Source organism: Theobroma umbraticum, unplaced genomic scaffold (assembly GCF_002168275.2).
Source record: "Theobroma umbraticum cultivar Fairchild unplaced genomic scaffold, ASM216827v3 scaffold_130.0, whole genome shotgun sequence".
Taxonomy (NCBI): domain Eukaryota; kingdom Viridiplantae; phylum Streptophyta; class Magnoliopsida; order Malvales; family Malvaceae; genus Theobroma; species Theobroma umbraticum.
The window spans coordinates 6,749,351-6,767,002 of NW_018397264.1; the positions used below are offsets into that span (position 1 = coordinate 6,749,351).

The 17,652-nt window shown below is 35.4% G+C and overlaps 3 protein-coding genes across 6 annotated transcripts; 2 read left to right on the forward strand and 1 right to left on the reverse strand.

The window, feature by feature from the left end:
• The first annotated feature begins 3,566 nt into the window (after positions 1-3,566).
• LOC110421835 (Thioredoxin superfamily protein) lies at positions 3,567-4,247 on the forward strand. The gene has a single exon (XM_021435524.1). The coding sequence runs from the start codon at positions 3,685-3,687 to the stop codon at positions 3,991-3,993; it is 309 nt and encodes a 102-aa protein (XP_021291199.1). The 5' UTR covers positions 3,567-3,684; the 3' UTR covers positions 3,994-4,247.
• A 918-nt stretch (positions 4,248-5,165) lies between these two features.
• LOC110421417 (Galactose oxidase/kelch repeat superfamily protein) lies at positions 5,166-11,160 on the forward strand. Of its 4 annotated transcripts, XM_021435017.2 has the most exons (19): positions 5,166-5,191; positions 5,280-5,321; positions 5,484-5,531; positions 5,713-5,819; positions 6,082-6,163; positions 6,246-6,392; positions 6,505-6,582; positions 6,705-6,809; positions 7,042-7,108; positions 7,203-7,264; positions 7,543-7,682; positions 7,822-7,948; positions 8,073-8,202; positions 8,840-8,928; positions 9,194-9,277; positions 9,353-9,697; positions 9,805-10,326; positions 10,417-10,476; positions 10,661-11,160. In XM_021435017.2, exons 4-19 carry the CDS (start codon positions 5,776-5,778, stop codon positions 10,739-10,741), a joined length of 2,163 nt encoding a protein of 720 aa, XP_021290692.1. In that variant the 5' UTR covers positions 5,166-5,191; positions 5,280-5,321; positions 5,484-5,531; positions 5,713-5,775; the 3' UTR covers positions 10,742-11,160. The 4 variants fall into 4 exon arrangements, with proteins under 4 accessions (XP_021290692.1, XP_089640471.1, XP_021290693.1 ...); XM_089784345.1 differs by lacking the exon at positions 5,166-5,191 and having other exon boundaries at positions 5,214-5,321; XM_021435018.1 differs by lacking the exon at positions 5,166-5,191 and having other exon boundaries at positions 5,308-5,384.
• Positions 11,161-11,443: 283 nt separating this feature from the next.
• On the reverse strand, positions 11,444-16,799 carry APC7 (tetratricopeptide repeat (TPR)-containing protein). Its single transcript, XM_021435021.2, has 18 exons — positions 16,652-16,799; positions 16,485-16,553; positions 16,349-16,399; positions 15,744-15,881; positions 15,578-15,640; positions 15,287-15,402; positions 15,046-15,130; positions 14,286-14,345; positions 13,999-14,044; positions 13,762-13,835; positions 13,466-13,516; positions 13,149-13,349; positions 13,021-13,065; positions 12,820-12,913; positions 12,519-12,664; positions 12,193-12,422; positions 11,981-12,041; positions 11,444-11,867 (listed from the first exon to the last, which is right to left on the reverse strand). The coding sequence occupies exons 1-18, from the start codon at positions 16,718-16,720 to the stop codon at positions 11,781-11,783; spliced, it is 1,686 nt and encodes a 561-aa protein (XP_021290696.1). The 5' UTR covers positions 16,721-16,799; the 3' UTR covers positions 11,444-11,780.
• Positions 16,800-17,652: the final 853 nt, after the last annotated feature.

The following is a 17,652-nucleotide window of genomic DNA, read 5'->3' on the forward strand; positions in this document are numbered from 1 at the left end:
AGTAATATTGTAGAGCATTTTGGAAGTTGGGAATAATAATTCCTACTTGATGTCTTGTTTTGCCCTTGGCCAAAAAACTCATGGCTCAAACAATCTGAACACTTCCAAACGATTCTAGCAGAACATCAAACAGAGTCCAACCATCTTTTCCGTAGAGTTCTCAAGGCTTGATGCGCCCTTTATTCCCAAAGTTTGATCGAATTGTACTAGCAGAATGAAAACTCTCTTAGAGAGCCTACAAGGTGATATATGAAAGTATTGTTTTTACACCCTTTGAACCACACCAATTCTTCTGTCCTCTCTAGGAAGAGCTGCTCCATCTATCAATCAATCCAAGAATCAAAACATCATTTTGCAGATTTTACGAAAATTCTGAAACGATCAAATTATATCTAGAGATTCAATCGAGTTAAGAATCAAGATGTCAAAAGAATGCTTAACAATGTCGTGGAATCATAACCTATCTTTAAGAAAATATTTATGGAATAATCAAACGTGATTAAAGAATAAAACACGTGAAGTTTCGTATCTCTCTTAAAGAGTATTTAAATATTGTATCTTTTTGTGCAAGTGATATATCTTTTGTTCGGTAATTGATAGGACTCAATCAAATTTTGGGAGAATAATTTTTTATCTTTTTCCTCCTTTTGGGTTCTGGATGGAAGAGGTATTCCTTGTGTTTTATTTCGTATCTAGAAAAGATATAAAATAAAGCTAAAACGAGTATAATATGTGTGTATATTTGTGTGTTGGTTCAGCCTTTCCATCGCTTCCTCTCCTTTTCTTAGAGAAAAAAAGGAATAATAAAAAGGGAGAGAGCAATTTGTACAAGGCCTGTACCTCACCAACCCAAAAACCCTGATGCGGGATGCCACGATCCGTCCTCGCATGCATTTGCATATTTCTCTTTATCTTTTTGGTGCCTATAAAGTTGACATTCTTTTGCCAAGCCCGTGGACCTTATCCTCTCTTTCTCTCATCTCATCACCCCCATGCACATAGAGATGGCAATGAGTATACTTTATTTAGGTATTCACGAGTATCCGGTCTATTATATAAAGTATAAATATTCTATATTCGAGTTTAAGATAAATTTGGATAATTTTTTTTTAAAAAAATTTACTATATAGATATGATAATGCACATCAAATACCTTTAAATTAAGAGATTGTTTGTTGTTTTATTTTGATAATTTTTTCACTAATAATTTTTTATTGAAAAACTGTGAAAGAAATTTCATCGATAAGAAGAAGAATACTACAAATTAATAATAATAATACTAATAATTAATATGTATGATTCAGAAATCTATTAAAAGGAATTTAAATTCAATATCTATCTTGAGATGACGCGTTTATAAGGCATAAAATGGTACGATTGTTTTGCATGAGTACATGCAATTTGCAAAAGAAAAATATGGAAGGAAACTGAAAATCTAAAGAGACAATAGGAGGGTCAAGTAAGGACCCTATGAAATTTGGCTCTTGGCCTTCCCATTGGGCCAGTAATGGGAGTACTGTACCTTTATATATATATATATATATATATATATATATCTTTTAGGGTATAGTTGCCTGGAAAGACATTACCCTGGCATGAATATCACATCATAAAGTGTACATTTTTGTATGAAATACCGTAAAAAATGAAGAAAAAAAGTAATACAACAAACAAGATTCCAACAGGTGACGAAGAAAAAAAGTAAAGAAACTTTTTGAAATTTGTTTTGATGACCCGAATTTTCTAGAAAAAGCATATATATATTTTTTTAAAAAGTATGATCTATAAATAATGAAGCATAGGTTACAAAAATGTAGAGTTAAGTGTAAAAAAATTAAAGACTCAGGCCGACGTTATGACCTTCACTTGACAACACTGGTTAAAAGAAAACATTCCAAGGTGTCCGACTATGGCACGTAACCTCTTCCTTAGCAACTAAACTATACATATACGCACGTATACATATGTAATCTTAAATATTCGAGAAATGTATTTGTGAATATTATAAAGGGAAATGCATAGAATATCGGCAGCTGCTGAATTCTTCTTTATCAAGGCCACACTGTTTCAATCTCTGAGACATAATTCTCTTGGTTGATCACTCATAGATTTTGTTCCATATGGTTGAATTTCTTTTCTGTTATTTTAATTATTATTATTATTGGTTTATATAAAAAAGAAAACAGAGAAAGAAATGGAGGACATGGCAATAATAAGACTGTACTACTCGAATGGATGAGGTTGGGGACCTTTACCTTAAGGCATCTATGTCTTGGCTTTCCATGTACGGCCACTTTTATTGGACAAAGAAAAAGAGAAGAAGTAAAGAAAACCGTGGGCTTGAAAGTGAGGGTGGCTTAGCTCACCACCCAGATGAAGGCATAAGATATCTCTTTCACAAAAGATGTTTCCAACCCGAAGTGTTTTCTCCTTTTCTGGGCCTATGTACATATTATCCTTTGATGAATTCTACATTCTTTTAAGGGTTTTTATATAAGGTAAATGTCTTCATTTAATGTGTTGAAAATCGACGTATTATTATAAGTGTTAATTTTAATTTAGTGTTTTCTTTCGATGATCAAGATTAAATTACTATTTTTCAATATATATATATATATATATATATATATATATAGAATAACAAAGAATAATTATCATAAAAAGGGGTTTCAATTATTCCTTCCCCTTGTTGGGAAGAATAGACTGTTTGAACAAGATCATGAGATCTACTGTTATTTTCTCCACAGTCTTTCTTCTCTTCCGGGACCTGCACCTATAGCTAGCTCTCTGTTTTCTTTGATGGGGAATCGATGCGCCTCTCTCTGATTATAACAACGACAAAGAAAGACACAAACAGCAAAGCGGAGAGAAGGTCCCGACTGGATAAATCCAACTGCTATTTCCAACTCAGCAGATGCCTCCATGATAGGAACAGCCAAAACCTCTTTTATATGAATTACAAGAAATATGTTGCCCCGAAATAGAAGATCAACTGGCTTAGTTCACATACATAGTATCTCCATAGATTGAAAGAGTTCGATTTTTCGATATGAACATTAAAAAATGCTCGTAAAAACCATAAAAGAAAAATGTACATAAACTAATATTCTATTTACGTCAATTAGTTTATATTTTGAAACACGTGATGAAAGATTAGATTCGTTGGGAAACTTTTTTAGATATGATTAATGGTATAGATAGAATAGAAATCCAAAACATTAATGTTTACTATAAGGGAATATTTTGATTGTACACTAATGTTTCGCCCGTACAAAGGACACGTCTCTGTTAATTTCCGTATACAAAAAGATTCGTGATCGTGCCATTTCCTATTTTTTTCCTTTGCCATGGTTGCAGCTCTTTTGATCGCTTTCAAGTAATGATCTAAGGGAGAAAGAGTGGAGTTGGAAACCGACCCAAATATCTAATGGAACATTCCCTCATTTTCCTTTTTGTTTTTCGGTTTTTCATTCTCCACCAAACCTTTAATTCCCAATGCCACATTCCTCCTCTCGAAAACCCTATATATATCAGTCCCCATGGGGGCATTCAAAGCATCTCAACAACACAAGAAAACCTCCCAAGTAATCCTTTTCTCCTAGCCTTCGAATTCCTTATCATTTCTTTTGGCATTGTTTCTTCGCTTGGAATTATTTTCAAGCACTGTTAGTCCGGCTTTAAGCAATGGAGAGAGTGACAAAGTTGGCATCTGAGAAGCCGGTGGTGATCTTCAGCAAGAGCTCTTGCTGCATGTGCCACACCATCAAGACCCTTTTCTATGACTTTGGGGTGAACCCCGCGGTCCACGAGCTGGATGAGATCGCTAGAGGGCGTGAAATCGAGCAAGCCCTCTCGAGGCTCGGTTGCAGCCCTTCCGTGCCAGCCGTGTTCGTTGGTGGTGAACTTGTTGGTGGAGCCAATGAGGTCATGAGTCTTCACCTTAATCGATCCTTAATCCCAATGCTTAGACGAGTTGGAGCCCTTTGGGTTTAAGTCAAAATCTCATTAACTTGCGTGTCAAGCCTACTAATAAGCATGTGACTATATATATATATATATATATATAGTCACAGTAATTAGATATATAATCATGAGAGTGTAGGTTTCTAAGTCTAATTATTAGTCTAATGCAAAATGGAGTGTACTTTATATGATCTTACTGCTAATTAATGAGTCGACTTAGAGTGTATGTTATCTTTTTGGTACTGTATCAATATGCTTTTTGAGTAATAAAAGTTAAGAGTTAGATTCCATATTTATCTTTTCCGTAATTCCTTTGAATCAAAAACCCCGTTTCTTCAACTAATCTACATTGGCAAAAACCATGATCAAAGAATGGGGCACTTGCACTTTAGAGAATATGAATGGGCCTCTTTCATGTCAGATGAAAATGGATTGGGGTTGCTAAATGGTCCTTGGCATAGTCCATTAACTCTCACAAAAAACTCTCACAAAAAAGGCAACACGTCTGGTGGAGAGAGTGATCCAGTTTAGAGGGTGCAGTGGGACAGGCAGCAGCAGCCGCAAGTCCCGAGACAGAGTAAACCCCTGCAGAATCAATGGAGCCCACTTCCTGCCCTTGCAATAAATGCCTCGACGATTGCAAACTACACTAGAAAACAAAAACAACACGTATTTTTTTAACTTTGGGAACTCTTTTTTTCCCTTCTCTTTTTGACACAGAAAAACTTAATCCAACGGTCATTTTTCCCATGTTATTTCTCACTCTTCTTCAGTCACTCTCAGCACTGCTACTTTCACATTCGTTTCTTTTGATTCCATTAAGGGTTAAAATCTAGAGTTCAGTCAATAATTCTATGGACAAAAATGACCCTTTGTTTTAAATGTTCTAAATAAACGATCAGAGCAAACTTGTATTAATGATTCTTGCTACAGATACAGATAAAATATTCCTTGGAACAGTGGCCTAGTCTGGCTTGATATTCTAACATTCATGTGATTTGGTAATATTCAGCAATTTCTTTTATGTAAGGAATTTATCCCAATGAAAAATAAAAGCAATGGTTTTATCTTACAAACAACAATGGTAAAATGTGGGCGGCGGTGAATGTAGAAGAAGTCTTTCCAGTTTCATTTTAACTTTATTTGGAACTTTATTACATTTTCATGGTACCAAGCTAACTGCCACAAGGTAGCCAGTTGTTGGAGAGACCTTCCACTCCAAATCTCGGTAAGGATCTCATCATCAAACGAAACACAACAAGACAACCAATGCATTTCACTGCTTCCTGACTTCTCTCTTGACTTCTCTCTCTCAGTTGCTTTAGTTACTATTTCTCTCTCATCACTACTTACAGAAGGTACAGCTCACTTCCTCAAAACCACTTCATCATTGAACCCTTAAAATTTTCACTTGCAAAGCAGTACGTCAACTACTTTCTTCTTCATCTACCTTCATTTCTTCAATGACCCATTAATTCCTTTCCTTTTCTTTTCCATTTTTTTCTCCTTTGTTTTCTCAGCAACCCAACCCAAGTCCAAGGTCAAAGGTCAAACCCTTTTTGTGTCAGGTAAAGCTAAAATCCAGGGTTATGGTAGATTGTACTTTGCTGTTACTCAAAGAGAACTTTGATAATGATTAGTAAATAGGATTTTATCATTTTATGTATGTATGTGTGGCTATTAGGCTTTTAGTTATTTTAAGTTGTTTTTCTAGATGATAATGTAGCTTCATTTTTGTGGAAATTTTAGGGTTTTATTTTCTGGTTTTTTTATCCAAAGAGGTTTCCTTTGCTGCATAAAGGGTCTGCTTAGATGAAAATGTTTAGCTTTTCTCGTAGGCGCATGAAGCTTGGCAGGTGAGTTTCCTCTTTCCATTGGTTGACTTATTAGTCATATATTCTTTTTCAATGTTCTTGCTTTGACATTTCCATTCTTTATTTAGATATATGTTCTTTGTTCAAAATTATAATTTTGTTGTCAACGAAGAAAATGTAAGCTAACCATTGTGAGCAATTGAGAGACTCGGTACATAAAATTCCAAACTTGATTAAAGAATGTCCAAATCCGACTTTTTGATGAAGAAGTTCACTTATTTGATACATTGCTGTGTTGATTTAGAGTGAAGAAAGTACAGCTTTCTGATTCTGCCCATGGAATTAAAAGTCCTATAAGACCGCCCAAACGAAGCAACAATACCAATGTGAGGCTTTTGACTTGCTTGATTTTGGATTGGTATTGGTGGGCATGCGCAAAATGTGCTAAAGCCTTAAAATTTGTTTCAGGGAGAGTCTGCTATGCCTGCGGGTGGTCATTCTGATGCATTTGACTCCCACTGTCCTTCGACTGCCCCTGAGATCAATTCATCGGGGAACTCTGAGAATTGGATGGTGTTGTCAGTTGCTGGGGAAAGGCCTGTGCCACGCTTTAATGTACTATAGTGTTGCTTTTCAATTTTCAGATGGCTTCATATCATAGGTTTTAATTCAACTTTTATTTGAGCTATGATGGAAATGTTGAAAACTTTACATGTTCCTTGAGTAGCATGCAGCGGCTGTAATTGGGAACAAGATGATAGTGGTTGGCGGTGAATCCGGGAATGGATTGTTAGATGATGTGCAGGTAAAAAATATGTTAATAATTTGTAATTTATGAAAACTTATGTCCAGTTTACTTGACATGTTGGAAGATGTGTCACAAACTGTTGGTGTTAGTCCTATAATTCTTTTCTGTTTTTATTGCAGGTTCTTAATTTTGATAATTTTTCTTGGTCCATGGCATCATCAAAGCTTTACTTGTCACCAAGCAGTCTTCCATTAAAGATCCCTGCATGCAAGGGCCATAGTCTGGTACAATCATATTTGATATGTTCCACTTTCCCTGAAATCATATTCTCTTTGGTTTGCATATAGTATACTGCAGCTGAATTGTTGGATTTATATGCTTTTCAACTCTGAGGTGTTCTGTGCTGTATGTTACATAGGATTGTGCATGTGTATGACTGAGGTTAATAGGATTGTCATGCCACTGTCATGTCTACTAATTAGATTTAATTTAATCATCTGTTGTTTCCTTACCCAGGTTTCATGGGGGAAAAAGGCCCTCCTGGTTGGTGGAAGAACTGACCCTGGAAATGACAGAGTTTCAGGTTCAAAACTAGAACCTTTTCTGGTCATGCTATTGTCAATTTGTTTTTGTACATGATGTAATATGTTTCCTGTTCTCAATTTTGGTTTTTGCAGTATGGGCATTTGATACAGAGACAGAATGTTGGTCAGTTATGGAAGCAAAAGGAGAAATACCGGTACTTGTTCCGACTTATAAAATGCCAAATTACATTTGCATGCTTGCATTGACATCAAACATCGTAATAAGTGAATGCCAAATGGGCAAGAACAGAAAATTGTACCAGGCAATACATATTCAATGGATAGATCTAAAACACAGGCATGTCCTAAACCCACATGGTATCGTTTGTCTGTTTATCTTGCTCCATCTCTTGTTTGCTATTCTATTGAGAAATTGTGGCTTTTACTCATTTATAGAAGTAAGCATTCCTAACAAAATTTTCATGCCTTCCAGGTTGCTCGAAGTGGTCACAGTGTGGTCAGGGCAAGCTCCGTTTTAATCCTTTTTGGGGGTGAAGATGCTAAAAAGAAGAAACTGAATGACCTACATATGTTTGATCTGAAGTCCTTGACATGGCTCACTCTTCAGTGCACGTATGTAGCTCTGGCATGCTCTGAGATCTTCCAATATTGTTACCTTACTGATAGAGAAATCTGTCTCTTATCTATACATCATACAACTAAATTCCTCATGCAAGAAGCTTCTAATGAATGATTGTGTGTAACTGTACAGGGGAACAAGACCATCTCCAAGAGCCAATCATGTGGCAACTCTTTATGATGATAAAACTCTTTTCATTTTTGGTGGAGTGTCAAAGTCCAGGGCATTGAATGACTTGTACTCCCTTGACTTTGAAACGGTGTGTAAAACCTTTAGCAATCTTGTCCTGGTTACAATAACCAGATTATTTGGCTGAACAATTTCATGTCTTTGTATTGTTTTATTATCTATAATGGGTTTTTTAGTAACTACTTTTTCCTTAGATGATATGGACAAGAATAAAGGTACGGGGTTTTCATCCATCGCCAAGAGCTGGTTGCTGTGGAGTTCTATGTGGAACTAAATGGTACATAGCAGGGGGTGGAAGTAGGAAAAAAAGTATGCCTCATACCAGTAAGCATGTATTATGCTCTTGAAAATAATTATGAGCTCTAATGAAAAAGCATTGATGACCTCTTTGTCTCACTTATTTTGAAATGGTTAAACCTATAATCGTTTGATATCATATATATATATATATATATATATATATATATTTTATAATTGGAGGAGGGGAGATTTGAACTCTGCTCTTTAGGCAGGGGGATCATGCACCAACCAATGAGCTAAATGATATCATATATTTGTGTAAGCTTGAAGCCAATTGCTACTATCTTCTTTATCCCTTTGTGCGGTTGTGTGTGTGTTGCATGTGTCTCTGAGTGTGTATTAGCCATATTATGCTATGATTCATGTAGATAAGTTAGAGCAGGCTGCACCTCTGTTTTTGTTATGGGTCTTCATTAACTACCGGGTGGGTAGGTGGGTAGAGGTAGTAAATGATCAATAGGAAATAGGAGTTGGGCTGGTGAATTCACATCTTTGGAAATCAAGTTTCATTTTATAGATTTAATTGCACTTTGGATCAACTATGATCATGTGTGCATCAAGAAATTTGGTTTTTACTTTTTCTTTGTGGTACAATTTTTGCCTTCATTTTACATTTTTTTCCTTCTTCTCACTTACGTATATGATTCTGAAATGTTTACAGGACATGCAGAGACTTCCGTCTATGATATTTTAAAGTCTGAGTGGTCTCTGGCCATTGCATCACCTCCATCTTCGATCACCACTAACAAGGTAAACATGCAGAATTTTTCCTTCTGCATGAATGCAGGTATAAACTGGGAACTTTTAATGTTTTCTTTTTGGTAAGAGACTGCGAATTTGAATGTTTAGAATTGATCATCCAGTTTTTTAGTTGGTCAAGGATTTGAAGTTAAAATAACAAAATTCTGATAGGATTTTGTTTAAGCGTAATGTAATCACTACTCAGCATTGCATTATTAAAGTTACCTCTCATTGGTGATAAGCCCTGTTTTTCTGAAGATAGTTGTTCTTGCAGGGATTTAGCCTAGTACTTGTGCAGCACAAGGACAAGGATTTTCTTGTTGCATTTGGCGGGTGCAAAAGAGAGCCTTCGAATCAGGTTGGAGTTTGAATACATATATTTATATATGATTAGGTTTCGTTTTAATTGTTATTCTTTCTTTGTCCGTTACAGGTTGAAGTACTGATCATTGAAAAGAATGAATCATCCATAGGCCGACGATCTACTCCTGGTAAACCTGCGGGACTAATGCAGTTCGGAAAACGTTCATCATCTGCAGGGTCAGCTAGCCAACTAATTAATGGCTCTTCCCAACGTCCAGTTGATTCTGCTAGACAAAATCTAGCCTCTGTAATTGAACATGGTTCTGGTAGGAGATCGTTGTCAGAGTTGTCATTTGTGGATCAAAATCCTCTTTCTGGAAACGTCTCACTAAGGAAGCAATTTCATAATGAGGAAGAATACAACACAACTGTTAAAATAACAAAGTGCTCAGAGGACGAGAGTTCTATTGTGCAGGTAAATTGTATGAGCTTCATTTAGTTAAATGTCTGCTCAAATTTGAAATGTCACCTTCTACTTTGGATTGAAATATCCATTAACGTAACATATTTTGTTGATTTTAGGTGACAGAGCCAAAGCCAAATCAATTTGATACAAGTATTCAGATTATTACTGCTGGGACCAAAATCAGTTCAGATGAATCATTCCTATTTGAGCCTGAAGGTTCAACTCCCCAGATTGAAGGGATCGCAAACGTTCCCATTGATAATGATAATTTTGTATTTCCAGAAGCTGATGGTAAATCAGCAGCCCTATCAGCTCCTTCAAGCATATATCAATTTTATGAGACAAGAATGGCTGCCCTAAGTAGAAAAAACGGAATTTTAGAAGTACAGTTGGGAGCTGCATTGGCAAGCCGAGACACTGCAGAGAGAAATTTGGCTTCTGCTCTCAAGAGCAAAGAGGAGATGGAGAAAAGATTTATAGACACAATGAAGGAGATGGAGTTGCTAAAAGAGAAACTAGCCGGCATAGAACTTGCACAAGAAGAGGCCAACAGCTTGTCGAACATAGTTCACTCAGACAATGTAAGACTTGAACATGATGTGGCTTTCCTCAAGGCTGTTCTAGACGATACTCAAAAGGTATTGATTTTGTTGTCGTGTGCTAATTCCATCATGGAAACTTGCATTTTGGATTGTAAAGCATTTTTGAAGATTTCAAATTTATTTTAGGAGCTGCACTCAACCAGAGGAGTCCTTGCAGGGGAGAGGGCCAGAGCCTTCCAACTACAGGTGTGGCTTTGAACCAAATTCATTTAATAGAAAATGAGGGATGAAACAAAGATAAATGCTCTGTGATGTTAGCTTGTTAGAATGTGTTTGTCAAACCTGAGGTTAATGAGGTTAATGCCATTAGAATCAGAGTCAATTGTATGCCAAATAAAGCTCATTTTTTTCTTTAACATTGCAAATGCAGGTTGAAGTTTTTCATCTCAAACAAAGATTGCAGTCATTGGAGAACCGAGCGCCGACTCCTAGGAAACCATTCAATGTATAGTGTCAGACGGAATCTGACTAATTAAGGTCACCCATATTATGTACGTACCATGCACAATGCATGGTAGGAGGAACAGTTTGGATAAACAACCGTTCAACCTGCCTGGCATGTAGCTTGTCACTGAACTAAACGTGGGTGCTCATGTTCTTTTGGTAGTTTAACTTTGTGCATATGTATATCAACCACCATGTCACATGTTTCCTCGGATGTTACCTCTTGCTTCTAGTTTGAAGAATACCCTGGCTAGTGTTCTAGGTATCTGACAACTCTCCGCCCATCAACGGGCTTCTGGGAGGAACTCGGAGTAAGGTCCGGTTTAGAATCAAATGATGGGCAGTTGCTGCTTAAGAGTTTTAGCCGTCTCTGTCTCTCAAACAATGGAACTTGTATTGTATATTTACGCCACGATCTGTTATGTACATCTTAGTCGTGCCCGAGTCCAAAGAATTGAATCAACCATTTTCACCGGAGCCTGTCGCCTAGGCTTTGGACTCGAATCAACCATTTTGACCGGAGCCTGTCGCCTAGGCTTACGTTCAGATTTGGACAGTTTCCTTGTAAGCGGTCGATTCATGATGGACCAGGGCAAGTTGCAATCAGTAGTTTACAATGTATAATAATTTTTGTAGTTATTTGCTTGTACCGAAATGATCATCTAAAGATTGTTTCAGGGGTAGAGGCAAATTCATTGACTCTCAATCATCAGATAGAAATAGTAAGCCAATTAATTCTACTTGAAAGATAATTTATCTAGAGGCATGAGCATAGATCCTTTTTCATTTAAATCAATTTTTCAAGCAGAAGTTAGTCGGAGGCTGATATACAGAAATGATGGCCGTATTCTGTCCCCGGAATACTGTCCCCGTAGTATATCCGATGACGCCAATTTCTAGACCCCTCAAGAATTGTGAATTTGCTGGATACGATTTTGCTCAAATTGCAGCGTGGAGTCTCACCGTAGGTCATAACCAGCTTTGCTTCTCAACAAATCAATAACACTCGGGTGGCTCGGTATCTGTCGAAGACCTTGGCTGCTACCTTACAAAAGCTCAGTCTCTTCTTGTTCTCCATCTACATCTTCAACCTCATTTTCTTCCTCTTCTTCAGGTGCATCCGGATCTACTCCCTACAAGAAAGTCTCTAGTTATGATCTCGGATGTCCAGATTAGCACGCCTATATGCCTCCACAAACATACCAAAGGAAAAAGAAACAAAGGGCAGCACAAGCACTAGACAGACCTTCATCTGCTTTTCCAGGCGTTCTAACCCCTTTTTTGCAGCTTCATTCTGAGGATTGATTCTGCAAAGTGCATTATTTGAAAAGTGAATAGCAGTTTTATGTCAGGTTATTGTAGACATAAAAGCTTTTTTTTTATATAATCATCATGCAAAGTTCTTGACCACATGTCTAGATAAGAGAAAATTGGAGTGTATCCTGAGTATAAGTTGACCTCAATGCATCTTGATAATGTGAGAAAGAGTCTTGAAGCATATTTGTGGCAGCAAATACTTGAGCCAGTTTGACATGAAGAGAGTCATCAGCCCAATCTTTAAGATAACGCTCAAGAAGAGATACGGCATCACCATTTCTTCCCTCAATGACGTGCAGCTCAGCTAAAGCTAATGCAGCTCCAAGGTAACCAGGTTCCAGCCTGAGTGCTGATTCGTAGAACTTTTTTGCCTTTTACCAGTTTGGGTTAAAGTAAAACTTATTAAAACTTACTTTCAGTGGAAGTCTCTGTCAAGTACTGCTAAGAATAGTCTATTACAGGTTTACCTTCTCCCTGCCACCAGAATTGCTAGCATGAACATCGCCAACTAATTTCAGTGCCTTTGCAGACTGAGGCATGGCCTTCATTGCCTCTCTAGCAGCATAGAGGGCCTCCTTGACTTTAGAAAATGCCAGATAGGAATGAACTAAACCTGAAATTATAATAGTCATAGGTTTGCATGGCCTCCAAATAATTCTTTGTTAGAATATAACTACATCAAACAAATAGAAGGCAGTGACAGGGATAAGATGAATCTTGTGTAGCTGAGCAGTGAATTTGCAGGTTTTTTCTCCTTAAAAATCAAACCTTGATAAGAACGAAGATCAGCTCTCAATTCTTGAGCTCCCCTGAAGGCCATTACAGCAGCTTCTGGCCGCTTCAATGATAAGAGCAGGTTACCCTAAATGGAAGTAGAAAATAGAATTATATTGCCAGGAAAAAAAGAGCCACAGAAAAGCTTTAATAAAGATAATCACCCATTCCGTTGGATGGAAAATCTTTCAATACCTTCATTATGTAACCAGGTATGTGCCTCTCATCAATTTTGATGCTCTGATTGTAAAGAATAAGTGAATCTGTGAGATATATAAATATTAAAGAGGATGAAATGGACTACTACAGATAAACCAGCTAACCTTTTCAGCATAAGATAGAGCACCCCTCTCATCTTTCCTCTCCCACAATACAGATAGAGCCACAAAAACTTCCGGTCTTGTAGGATCAATACTCAGCAAATCATGCGCTAACTTGTTCAACTTTGAATAATCAGACTTCATCTTTAGAAGCATTGCATACTCATCCATGTAAGTCATGACATAAGGATCAATGGATCGAACCTAGAAGGATCAAAGATTTGAATTCATTACTATATACGAGTAAAAGTGTAAGTAAGCATAGGCAAAAAAAACTTGGGAATAGTTCATCAACATAACAAGTTAGATAGTCTAATCACCTTCTCGAAATTCATTACCGCCTCATCATTCTTTCCAATGATGGCTTCAACCTGGATATAGGAACATGTATTAGTGAATAGAAAGAGAAAATTAAAAATTGAATGTTCTAGGTGCTACAAACAACCCAAAACTAGCAAGATTTAACACTAGTGATCACATTCATAAATACTATATAGTCCTCCAGCCTTTTCTTCTCCCTTCTAAGTTAAAGTCAACTTGTTAGTTCTCTTTCCTACTAAGCAGATAAAAGAGCACATAAACATGCTAGATTCATTAGAATGCAACCATCCCTAACCTTGGCCATTTCAAGTAATATGTGTATGTTATTAGGGAAACGTTGTAAAAGTTCTGTAAAGAGTTCCAAACCACCTGCAAAAAGATTAAGGGGAACATGAATCCTCTTGAATAGAAATTAATAAAGCAGATAAAATTGACAAATATATCAGAATCAATAACTTCTGCATAGAAACATCTATAATAAGAAACATTCTACATTATGAAATGTTACAATTTGAAAAGAAAATTGTCTTACCTTTGTAATCATTTGAAGCAATGCAACATTGTGCCTCAACATATCGCTGCACAAAATCAACAAATTATTAAGAATGCTGCCAAAGTAGAAATTAGCATTGACATAAACTACAAAACTAAGACAACAAAGCAGAAGATAACACCAAAACAACTGAATGAAGCATTATTTTCTTGGGAAACCCATGATCACAGATGCCAAATCCAAATTTATATTGTTCATCAAGAACCAAAAAGCTAATAAGTAGCTCACAATGGAGCAGAATGTTATCCCTCTCATTTTGTTCTTACTTGCAGCCAACGGCTTGAGTCACCATGATCTAGTTGAGCCCTCCCACTTCTATTTGGAGTCTGGAATTATACAATTGGAAAATAAAGATGTTAGCGAACAAAGATATATGGTTACAAAATCCATACAAAAAATTCAACTATAGTAAACAAATTGAAGCTAATAAGACATCAAATAGTCAACAAGTCTACATTAGGACCTTCGTAACATTACTTGTGTGTTAAAACTCGAAAATAGGTTCATGAGAACAACTTCAGGTTAGGGAGAAATAATTTACATCCCACAATATCATGTTTGTTGACAACCATAGGGATATAACCAAAATCCTAAAATAATGCAAGGAAAATCTCCTATTCAAGGTGTTTACTGCACTATACATTGCAGCTCTGAAAGTTAAATAACAAATTAGACAGCACCACCATATAATTACCTTCTCTTGTATTGAATGAAAAAAGAAATAATTGACTAAATGATTGTATCCTTGTAACTTGACCCATGACATATGACATGTGGATAACTAGAAGTTTCTTACTAAGAACTATATCTGTGACCTGCATGAGAATGACAAATCCAGAAAAATACTGCCCATTTTGACCTTCTAAATATGTGTAGATGGAGTACAGGGAAAATTCAACACCATCTGAAAATAACAACCTTAAGCAAACTCAGAGCAGAACGTTCAACATCAAACAAAAAGTACATCTTGCATGCTTGTTTAGCTGCTCAGACACGAGGCAAATCATAGCACTTATATTAACAAACCTGAGGGAACAAGGAAATTATGTCCTTGGCACAGGCCCCTAATTCAGCCAAGGCTATGACAGCCTCAATGACAAAAGGACATTGCCTGCCAAAGAAGAACCAAAGGTCACATGCTCTTAGAAAGTTAGCAAAACCACTTTTAGTAAATACCAGTATAAACAAAGAGAAAAACATTAACTATTTGACACACCATCCACAAATCATAAAGCATTGAGAAAGTGGGAATCTCAAATTGACAGACCTTAAACATTCCCTGTAACAAGTAACAGCTCCACGGTTCTGTTTAGAATTCCGATAAAGCTTTGCCATCAATAGACTCATCTGCAAATTTCTTGCTTTGCTAGGAATTCCCTCCATCTGCAAGTTCAAAGTAATGCAAAATGCAAATTTCACAAAAATAAATACATGCAAAGAAAAATAAAGAGTGCTGCTGAACAAACAGTAGAATTTAAATCAAAATCTATTAAACAAATACTCTAGGCAACCAATCAACAAAAAAGACATAAAGTAAGTTATGAGTGATGTAGAAAACCTCAACAAGAGCTGCTTTAGTTTCGGTTAGAGGAAAATGACAAGACGCAATTTTGAACTTCACCTGTCATGGAGAATGAAAGGAAACTGCAATAAGCATTTCAGTTTCAACATTCAAGAATTCAGATTTAAAGAAAAGAGCTCAAAGGTAATTGGGAAAAGAATACCTCATTTTCATTTATTGCTGAAATGTTAAAAGAATTTGGAGAAGAAGATCTGTTTGAGGCGGTCAATGAACTTCTAGAAGTTGTTGAATTTTGCTTTGGTATAATCTTGTAATACTGCAAGGCTTGCTTGTATGCATGCTGAAAGCACATAGGAAAAAGGAAAAATTAGAGCAACTACGACTTCCTTACTCCATCAATATCCCCAGAAAATCTAAACACTCCAGCACATGAATCACATTTTCCAAATAAATCCTTTGAAATTAAAAAACCATACGCCAATTTTGCTAAACTTGCTCAGGATGATTAAATGGAACTAAACAGATTTGCTTGTTCTTCCGTAAGACAGACACTATTCAACCTCAAGTATCGATTAACAAAATTAAGTTCAATGTAACTATTTAAAACTTTTAAAATATTAAAATAGAAAAACCTAGCAGGCAAATTCATCCTTCCAACTAAAGCTTTTCAATTGCCGCCAACAAATGAATAATTCCATAATTGACTGATTTTCGTTCACATTATTGAAACGAGTCCATTTATGTCAAAAATTTTCTCCATTTAAAAAATGCGGTAAATCACAGAAAAAAAAACAAAAATGATCTCACGATTGCTCTACGATACTCTCTCTCCCGAAACAAAGCATCTCCAAGAAGAATCTGCAGAAACACAGAACAAATATTGAGAAAAATTAACAAAAAAAAAAGATAAAAAAAATAAGCTAAAATTAGAAGAAATCGATACCAGATTTTCAGCTTTGAGATGCGGACTAGTTTCGGCATTAACAGTAGATGATGAAACAAGAAAAGAACCCTGTCCAAACCAAAAAAAAAAAAATATTGAAGTGAAATTTAAGTTCCATTTATTTATGTTACAAAAAATTAATAGGGAAAAAAAAAGAAAAATATTACGAGAAGTTGAGCGGAGCTAAAGAGAGCATTATCGAGAAGAGCAGTGATTTGCTCCTTTGGGACGTCCATTTCCTAGAGGTTTTTCTTGCTGTTGGGAGTTTTGTTTTTTTTTTTTTCCCTTTTTCGAACAACAAAAAATAATTGATACCATGTAATTGAAAATTTGCCCCAAACAACCCGCTCCGTTTTTCAAATTCAAAACCCCGCTTTTGCCCCTGAAAAAGAGTGCGCCTCCACAGGTAATTTACACCTTAATTGGATTTTAGGGGAAAAAAAAAAGGAAAATACGGAGACATCATACTTTAAAAAAATTTAAATTGTTAATAAAAATTAAAAATAAAATTTTAATTAATTATTATATTTAATCAAATTTTTATATTTTTATTTTTATCAAATAAATTTTTATAATTAACTATTTTCAATATATCACATATCATTTTATATTATATGATATTAACATGTTATAATAGAAAATATTGTTATATATTGTTGTAATATAATAATATTTTTTATATGAAATTTTTATTTTTCATGATTACATTAACTAATCATAAAATGATAAATAATATTTTAATTAATAATAATTATTTAACAATCAATCATAAATATTTACTTCACTTAAAATAAAAATATAAGAATTTGATTACTTATATTAGACAAATAAAAATTTATTTAAATTTTTTAATAGTCCATAATTATTTTAAGTATTATACCAAATAAGAAACTATGAAATTTTCCTTTTACTTTTGTTTGAAAATAAGAAGCAAGTTAGACCCATTACAAAAAGCAAATTAGAAAAAAAAATACTTATGACATTGTATTTGAAATTAATGGAAGACATAATATAAAGTCAGATATAATTTGCATCCCCTAGCAAGAACGGAGTTATAGATGTAAATAGTAAGATAGTCGTTATTTTTTAAATAACAAATTCAAAACTGTTTACTTATTAAAATATCAAAAATTTATTAAAATTTGTATAAAATTGTAAACTATTGTCT

Bases quoted from the DNA above. Each gene is read 5' to 3' on its own strand.
- LOC110421835 (XM_021435524.1), top strand. From the start codon at position 3,685: ATGGAGAGAGTGACAAAGTTGGCATCTGAGAAGCCGGTGGTGATCTTC.
- LOC110421417 (XM_021435017.2), top strand. From the start codon at position 5,776: ATGAAAATGTTTAGCTTTTCTCGTAGGCGCATGAAGCTTGGCAG. The intron at 6,393-6,504 runs GTACTATAGTGT...TTCCTTGAGTAG, and splicing joins GGCCTGTGCCACGCTTTAAT to CATGCAGCGGCTGTAATTGG. The intron at 8,929-9,193 runs GTAAACATGCAG...TTGTTCTTGCAG, and splicing joins CTTCGATCACCACTAACAAG to GGATTTAGCCTAGTACTTGT.
- APC7 (XM_021435021.2), bottom strand. From the start codon at position 16,720: ATGGACGTCCCAAAGGAGCAAATCACTGCTCTTCTCGATAATGCTCTC. The intron at 16,554-16,651 runs GTAATATTTTTC...TGGTTTGGACAG, and splicing joins TTAGCTCCGCTCAACTTCTC to GGTTCTTTTCTTGTTTCATC. The intron at 14,045-14,285 runs GTAAGAACAAAA...GATTTTGTGCAG, and splicing joins ACTCAAGCCGTTGGCTGCAA to CGATATGTTGAGGCACAATG.